This window comes from Nematostella vectensis, chromosome 9 (genome assembly GCF_932526225.1).
Source record: "Nematostella vectensis chromosome 9, jaNemVect1.1, whole genome shotgun sequence".
NCBI lineage: Eukaryota > Metazoa > Cnidaria > Anthozoa > Actiniaria > Edwardsiidae > Nematostella > Nematostella vectensis.
This window is the reverse complement of record NC_064042.1, coordinates 578,043-586,584: the sequence shown is the minus strand read 5'-3', so window position 1 is coordinate 586,584 and position 8,542 is coordinate 578,043. Positions and strand designations below refer to the sequence as shown.

Below are 8,542 nucleotides of genomic sequence, written 5' to 3'. Positions count from 1 at the left end.
AGCCTTAGAAGGCCCATGCGATATATCACACTTATACGAAGCCTTAGAAGGTCCATGCGATATATCACACTTATACGAAGCCTTAGAAGGTCCATGTGATATATCACACTTATACGAAGCCTTAGAAGGTCCATGTGATATATCACACTTATACGAAGCCTTAGAAGGTCCATGCGATATATCACACTTATACGAAGCCTTAGAAGGTCCATGCGATATATCACACTTATACGAAGCCTTAGAAGGTCCATGCGATATATCACACTTATACGAAGCCTTAGAAGATCCATGCGATATATCACACTTATACGAAGCCTTAGAAGGTCCATGCGATATATCACACTTATACGAAGCCTTAGAAGGTCCATGTGATATATCACACTTATACGAAGCCTTAGAAGGTCCATGTGATATATCACACTTATACGAAGCCTTAGAAGGTCCATGCGATATATCACACTTATACGAAGCCTTAGAAGGTCCATGTGATATATCACACTTATACGAAGCCTTAGAAGGTCCATGCGATATATCACACTTATACGAAGCCTTAGAAGGTCCATGCGATATATCACACTTATACGAAGCCTTAGAAGGTCCATGCGATATATCACACTTATACGAAGCCTTAGAAGGTCCATGTGATATATCACACTTATACGAAGCCTTAGAAGGTCCATGTGATATATCACACTTATACGAAGCCTTAGAAGGTCCATGCGATATATCACACTTATACGAAGCCTTAGAAGGTCCATGTGATATATCACACTTATACGAAGCCTTAGAAGGTCCATGCGATATATCACACTTATACGAAGCCTTAGAAGGTCCATGCGATATATCACACTTATACGAAGCCTTAGAAGGTCCATGCGATATATCACACTTATACGAAGCCTTAGAAGGTCCATGTGATATATCACACTTATACGAAGCCTTAGAAGGTCCATGCGATATATCACACTTATACGAAGCCTTAGAAGGTCCATGTGATATATCACACTTATACGAAGCCTTAGAAGGTCCATGTGATATATCACACTTATACGAAGCCCTAGAAGGTCCATGTGATATATCACACTTATACGAAGCCTTAGAAGGTCCATGTGATATATCACACTTATACGAAGCCTTAGAAGGTCCATGTGATATATCACACTTATACGAAGCCTTAGAAGGTCCATGTGATATATCACACTTATACGAAGCCCTAGAAGGTCCATGTGATATATCACACTTATACGAAGCCTTAGAAGGTCCATGTGATCGTGCACATTTTCGTGTTTATATTTTACTGGATCGAGTTCAAGTTTTTCGACTTTCTACGGCTCGACTTTCTACGGCTCGACTTTTTACGGCTCGACTTTTCAATGTAAGTGCTGGTTTTATTATAACTAAACTGGTTTTCTTGTAGACAAACCAGTTTCAATGATAAACTGGTTTCATTTATAGTATTGAATGTGGTTTGAATAAATTTGAGCCAACATCACATTGGACACAGTGAAGATGGTTGAAATTGATATTGAAACTGGTTTGAATATATTTGAACCATTATCATAATGAACCCACAGCATATACATTGCAGGCTCGGCTTTCACTTAGGCCAAGTAAAAATAAACAAATGTTTCCCCTCCGGATTTCTAAAAAAATCGAGCAGTCGGGCGGGCGGCTTTTTATAAATAAACACAAATCGCAACACTAACCCCATATCTCTAACCCTAAACCACTAACACATAGTTGCCATGGGAGCGTGCCACTATTTAAAAACAAATAGTTAGGTTGTCTTGGGTCAGCTACATGCATTGCTATTTTGTGGGTAGCCTGTGTCTTTCTGGAGGGACTGGAACTAATGTCAGCTCTTCAAAAAGGCGCGCGGGCATCCAAATCAGTTTTATTTACAGTTTTTATCTTGGGCTAAAAGTTAGTCGCGAAACCAAAATCAGATCTAAATAACGACATTGGAAGGTTGAATAGAACTGATTAACACTAAGTAGGGTGTACCTTCAGCATGAGCGGCGATGTCGTGAGAATCGCACCAAAACCATCATCGAAACCGTCCGTTCTCGCTGGACCAAATTTCAGTCCACAACTGGACTTAACGCCCGAAAAAAAGCATCCCAAACGAACTGCATACAGCAGTGCCTTGCCTGAGACAGGTGTATTTGTAGAGAGAAACAGCACAGACATTAGACCTCTAGAAACTACGGTGCCAAACAAAGGGAAAAACGGAGGAATAAGTGTGAGGTACTATGCACATAAAGTATAAATAAATTACAATGTTTACATTTTGCTCTAAATGCGAAATGTGTGCATTAGTATTTCAAACCTATATGTTTTATTACCTATTTAAGAATACATATATCTTAGCTGCCAGGCCTGTGCCCAAAGGAGGGTGGGGCAAGGGGTGGGCTTGCACCCCCAACAAAAGGAAAAGGTCCATTTCTGAGTCACAAGGCCACAACAAAAAACGACACAAAAAAGACATAAAGAAAACTCTGTTAGCAGTTTGAAGGTAGCCCCCTTCTCAATCATGATTCAGAGTGTTATATATTTATATGCTTTTTATTATTTCCATGACTATTATTGTTTGCATTACTAACTATTGTTTAGTTTTGGTTAAATAACAGAATGGATGCCCCTAAATAATTGTAATTATATGCACATTCTGTTGAATAAGCCCATAAACTTGTAGGACTTTAAGCTCTGAAGGGATAAAATTCTCAAATCTGTTGATTGCATCAAACATTTTGATTATCAGATTATCATCATCTATGCAAGAATTATGCAAAATCCCATTGTAATGTGATGGTTCAAACTTCTTCCACACATGATTCCCTTCTGTAATATATAAATACAGTAAGATTATATCCAGGATAAGGGCCAGTAGTCTGTAATATATAAATACAGTAAGACTATATCTGGGATAAGGGCCTGTAGTCTGTAATATATAAATACAGTAAGACTATATCTGGGATAAGGGCCTGTAGTCTGTAATATATAAAATACTAATAATATATCCAGGATAAGGGCCCGTAGTCTGTAATATATAAAATACAGTAAGAATATATCCAGGATAAGGGCCTGTAGTCTGAACTATGATGTTGGCTTCCTTAATCCATTCTGCTTTATCTTAAGATTTTCATCCTAGCTCTCAGTTGTTATAAATTGTCTTTTATAAGAGCGGACCTTCCAGTTGAGCAGGGGGCTATCTTAAGTTAAGGAATTAGAGATCTGGGCCCAAACCACCCTCACATGTGCTTATGGTTTTACATGTTTTTTTTCTATATGACACCTTATGACTGTGCACCCCCTCAGCAATTCCTGGGTACACGCCAGCTACCCTCATCTATCGTCGAGAAATCGTGTTGGTTTGGATACCATTGTGTTGCCTTGATAAATCTTGTTGGTTTGGATACCATTGTCTGGCCTTGATAAATCTTGTTGGCGACCATTTCATGGCCAACCTATCCTAAGTTGCAGTCTTCTACTAAGTAAATATGTAAAACAATTTGACTGATATTTTTAGCATAAAAGCTTAACCTTTTAAAATAGCATAAAAAGAGTAACTTATATTTGCAAATTCCTTTCCCCAGACTAAACAAACCATGTGTCAACTCTTCAGCAAGAATCAGCCATAAACTACAAATGCTCCAAGAATGCAAATTTAACTCTGCAATTGCAATTGCTGCAGAATTGGAAAAATCAGAGACGACAAAGACTGCATTGCTTGAACGGGCTGCATTGGGAGTGAACGTGAAAAGGGACCAAAACAAGTACTCTGACCTAGTCCCCTTGGATTTAGTTGCTGAGGACCTTATTGGGGTACATACTCAGCAAAGGGCATCATTTAAACCCAGAGAACCCAAGGTACCTGATAATGAGCCTCAGATCATGGACTTTTTTTCTGAAGAGTTTGAGGAGGAGACATCAAGATGTGTGTTCCCTGGGCCAGAGGAAGTTGACAATGAAGTTGATGATGATGATGATGGTGGTGGTGGGGGACATGCATTTGACTTGTACCGACATGTTCAATGCTGGGAGCATAGTTGGAGATAATTCTGTAAACAGAGGCGTGTTGTTTTGTACTTGGATGAAAAACAGATTTAATAAAATAAGGATAAACCAGATAGACATCCTAGACAGAACACTACAGTACGTCCAACTTACAATTTCTCCTTACTGTAATGACAAATACAACACTCTGCGAGTCAACACTTTTAATTGCCTGTTTTGCAGTTAATTCAGAAGAAGCATTCTTGCAAATCAGCTCTACATCTATTTCTTTAAATTTCGTATGTCGTCATCTTTAAAGCAATCAACTGTTTTTTTTGTTTTTTGTTATTTTAATGCCACCTCATTGTTGACCAGGGATAATACGACAGTAAGGAGGCAGAGTGTCTCACTTCCTTGTTTACCTTCAGTTGGATGAGGTAGTATCTTGCCGTCTTGTTTACCTTCAGTTGGATGAGGTAGTATCTTGCCGCCTTGTTTAGCTTTATTGGACATACATAGTAGGAATTGTCTGCCAAATGCTAGTGGGTGACTTAACAAAAATAAAGATATAAATAAAAACATTCAAACTAGTTTGATTTATTAACGTTTACAGATTTACATTTTTCTATTTGTGGACACTCTGCAATAGATTTACTCTTTCTAGGTCATTTCATACCAAAAAAACTAACAAACAAACTTTAAATTAAATTTGGGCAAGCTACAATTTATACAGCAAAGGCAAGCAGAGGTTACATAATCTATTGTTCACAAAACAGTAGAGCACTTTCACTAGCCCTGCTAAAGAGACTTCTTATTACCCCTGACTGATAAAATCCTTTACATATGTAGACAAAGCATAACTTTTTTGCATCGACAATGCCAAGTTAACAATCATTCACCAAGTCTATTTATCCACTATAGTCCATTCCTGTCTGCTGTTGATGCATAACACTTGTTCTGTTGATAATACTAAACAACTCACTTCTCCATGACAATGTCAAGCTGTCTCAGAGGTCTCTTATCTGCTTCAATGTACAACACCCCATCTTTCGCAAGGCGTGGCACAAGGGTGTCCATGTCTACCTCCCGCGGCAACACAAAGTGCCTGTTGAACTGACGTGCAGTAAAGAATCCATGCTCCTCACACTCCTGTCTGGCCCTTACTGATAGCTCGTGCCCGTACACCTTGACGTCCACTTCCTCTGGCTTAAAGTCGCTCACATCTAGTGCAAGCGTAAACTTGGTATCGTCTTTAGTGGCCGGTGCTTTGTTCTCTGTAGTGGCAGGAGGTGACTTCTTTAGGGCTTCAACATGCAACATGCCATCCTCTGCAATCCGTGTTGAGATGGAAGACTCGTCAACTCCCTCGGGAAGATTGTAGCATCGACGGAATTCCTTAGAATCAAATCCCTCTTCGCTCTCATGTCGCTGTAAGCCGGAGACTTTGATCTTCCCATTTTCCACTTTGCAAGTGATTTCCTCCGGTTTAAATTCTCTGACGTCTAGAGTAGCGATTTGGAATTTATCCGCATCCATTACCGCTTGTGACATGATGTGCGCAAAATGGCGCTTGGCTGCTTTTCACCTCTGTCTCGCTGTACCTCTTGTAGAAGTTTTGCTTTTTCTCCTCTCGGTAGTCCGCTCATATTTATACCCGGTACAGACATTGTCCAGAAAATTCTAGAAGTGTTTAAAATAACTCCTTGCGTGCGATGACTCGGCAAAAAGTAGGTAAACTATCGAAAGATCGAGAGAGAACGAGAAAACATGATGAAATTTGTCAACAAGACATTATTCGAGTCGATTCTAGAATTTACGCTCGCCATTATTAGTACCCAGGCTTCTCACAAACTAAAAAAAAACCCGACAGCTTTTACGACAGCTCATTTCTACAGAAATAATGAATTTAACGCTATATGCATGCATGCATATAAAGATAAAAACAAAACAATGGATTTGACGACAAAAATAGGTATCTATTAGGAAAAATGTATTTTTTCTTCGACTTTGCAAAATCTTGGTCGCGGGTTTCCTGTGGTAGTGTTCTCCGGGCTTTTCCCGAAGTTTCAAGAAACTTCCAAGTGACGAAAAATACTTTTTTCGGACCGAGTTTTCTAGAATAGCAAGTGAAAGGGTATAAAAGAAAGACAGTTTGCGATTTAAGCATGTTTTACAGAATCAAAGCAGAAGAAAGAGATCACAAAACAAACGATCACAACAACAGCAAAATAAGATATTATGGCCAACGAAAACAAGCTGGAGATTGCCAAGCTGGATGTGAGGGAGTATAGACCGGAGGAAATCTCCTTCAAAGTGGAAAACGGATTTGTGAAAGTGCAAGGCAGACATGTGAACGAGGGGCCATTTGGGTTTGAGCTGAAAGAGTTCAGACGCACATTTGCTCTGCCTGAAGGAGTCGAGGCGAGCAATGTGAAAACTCGAATCTCCAACTATGGACAACTACACATAGAGGCGATGAAAGCACTACCAGGACCAGACGGCGGAGAGGAAGAAAGCAAGGGCGACGACAAGTTTAGTATGGCAATGGACGTAACGGGTTTCCCTCCAGACAGCATCAAGGTCCAAGTTCTCGGTAACGAGTTGCTGGTGTCTGCAAACCACGAAGTTGAACACGAAGGACATTACCATGCCATGCACTTCAATCGCCAGTTCGTACTGCCGAGAGAGGTCGACATGGACTCACTCACTACTCGCCTTGATAAGGAAGGCAAGCTGCACTTTGAGGCGAAGAAAAGGAATGCTCCGGCGTTACCGCCAGTCCGAGAGCTGAAGGTTCTCAAGGATAAGTAGAGAGTGAAACACAAACATTATTGAGATGGGTAAACTACTGGACTATTACCTAATCAGACCAAACATTCTCGAAAAGGTGTAAACGAAAATATTGTAGACACAACTAATTATTGAAAACTGTTAAACTAAACTAGAAATTGATCTGGCTTGAATTTTTTTTAATCTGTTGTATAAATCTTGTTGTCTGTGTATTTCTTTTGTAGTTTTCACGTATACATATATTGTACGCAGACAGGAGTAAGGGTGGAAGCCTTGCGCATTTCAGCGAGCCCTTCTGCCTTCCCGACACAATAAAACAAAACTCTTTTTTTGGTAATGCCAGAAGAATTGTAATTAATAACGAATTAAAAGAGGTTAAGAATAAAATCTCTTTTGTTGCTGTGGTATGTCATTTTCATAACCATTGTCGACTGATGTTTCTCACTCTTCTCGAGTCTCATTAACAACAATATCTTGTGAGCTATGCGCAATCTAGGTGGTTCCTTTAGGGGCCTAACTGACATACAGGAGAGAGGGGGGAGGGGGGGTGTTAAGAGATGTCAAGGGTCATGCTTCCCTTCCGGATGGGCCTTACAAAAAACAAAAACTTGAGATTCTAGAATGTCTGTCTAGTGCTTCAATAGAGAGCTCAAGCCTCCCGGTTTTACCTTAAATCTCCCGGTTTATGACCAAATTTTAATCAGTCGAGTTGTTTTTTAAGTAGAAGTTGAATTTTAGCCCCAAAATTCTGCAAATCTCATAGTTTGTAATTCAAGTTATGACGTTTTCAGTTTTTTCGAACTAAATAGTCAAAGAGCAGCCTTTTCCAGGCGTTTCTTGCAGAACACAGGACTACCGCAATACCGAAATGATTGCAGATATCGACCAATCAAGTTAGACAATTTTCGCGCGAACTGTTGAGAAATTGGCTCATACTTTGGAGCCGTGTCTTCGCGCGAGTTTGTAAGGGAAGGGTCATTATTTAACGGGGGGGATGGCTGCTATGTTCAGGGGGAGGGTTGCGATTTTTTTAGCTCCTTTTTGGGGGAGGGTCTCAAATTTTAATACAAGGATTAGGAAAGGCCCTTATTTTTTTAACAGGTATTCTGATCAATTTCCAAGACTCCTTAAAGTCTGGAATCTCAAAATTTTTCTAAGGAGAACCCCAGACGTGTTGCTTCTATTTTTTTTTTCTCTTTTTGTCTATTGCAGTTTGGTTTTGATAATTTCCATCAATGAATTAACAAATTTCCATTCATGTCAAAGTTCTCCTCTCCCCTACCTGCCCACTATCTTTTCATTGGCGGTATGAAAAAAAATAAGTATTCTGGTGGGAAGGAGCTAATGACGCTGTTTTATATTTAGGTAGCAGACATGACGGAAAAACCTGGAAAATGACGGAAAAACTTGTGCAATTCGAGATAGAAGACTCGATTTCTTACAATGGTTCCTTGTATTCCGGAATTTTCAAAACACAAATAACGTGTGGCCGAAATGCAATTACCCAGATTTTGGCTTTTTAAGATATTTTTTCATGATTATCCTTGCGCTATGTATTTGATATTTTGTTTGCTATCACCTGATCACTCACTAAGTAGAAATTTTCCGCCTTTTCCGTCTTATTTCAAGCGTTATTTCATGTTTTTCCGCCATGTGGTTTTAGCAATAATTAGCATTTTAAATGTTTGAAAATGGCAAAATTTTCATGGGAGAGCATGCCCACCCTATACAATTTTATTTATATCCCTGGAATATG

At 39.5% G+C, this 8,542-nt stretch overlaps 3 protein-coding genes across 3 annotated transcripts; 2 read left to right on the top strand and 1 right to left on the bottom strand.

Moving 5' to 3' along the window:
* Positions 1-1,832: 1,832 nt before the first annotated feature.
* Positions 1,833-4,577, top strand: LOC5505318. The gene is made up of 2 exons (XM_001626100.3): positions 1,833-2,247; positions 3,597-4,577. The coding sequence occupies exons 1-2, from the start codon at positions 2,012-2,014 to the stop codon at positions 4,057-4,059; spliced, it is 699 nt and encodes a 232-aa protein (XP_001626150.1). The 5' UTR covers positions 1,833-2,011; the 3' UTR covers positions 4,060-4,577.
* A 397-nt stretch (positions 4,578-4,974) lies between these two features.
* LOC5505319 (alpha-crystallin B chain) lies at positions 4,975-5,532 on the bottom strand. Its single transcript, XM_032373753.2, has one exon. The coding sequence runs from the start codon at positions 5,530-5,532 to the stop codon at positions 4,975-4,977; it is 558 nt and encodes a 185-aa protein (XP_032229644.2).
* A 612-nt stretch (positions 5,533-6,144) lies between these two features.
* Positions 6,145-7,173, top strand: LOC5505313. Its single transcript, XM_001626101.3, has one exon. It carries the CDS (start codon positions 6,235-6,237, stop codon positions 6,805-6,807), a length of 573 nt encoding a protein of 190 aa, XP_001626151.3. The 5' UTR covers positions 6,145-6,234; the 3' UTR covers positions 6,808-7,173.
* The last annotated feature ends 1,369 nt before the right edge of the window (positions 7,174-8,542 follow it).

What these genes read in the sequence shown, in the direction of transcription:
- LOC5505318 (XM_001626100.3), top strand. Translation starts at nt 2,012, where the DNA reads ATGAGCGGCGATGTCGTGAGAATCGCACCAAAACCATCATCGAAACCG. An exon ending in AACGGAGGAATAAGTGTGAG is followed by an intron (nt 2,248 to 3,596) that starts GTACTATGCACA and finishes TCCTTTCCCCAG; the next exon opens with ACTAAACAAACCATGTGTCA.
- LOC5505319 (XM_032373753.2), bottom strand. Translation starts at nt 5,532, where the DNA reads ATGGATGCGGATAAATTCCAAATCGCTACTCTAGACGTCAGAGAATTT.
- LOC5505313 (XM_001626101.3), top strand. Translation starts at nt 6,235, where the DNA reads ATGGCCAACGAAAACAAGCTGGAGATTGCCAAGCTGGATGTGAGGGAG.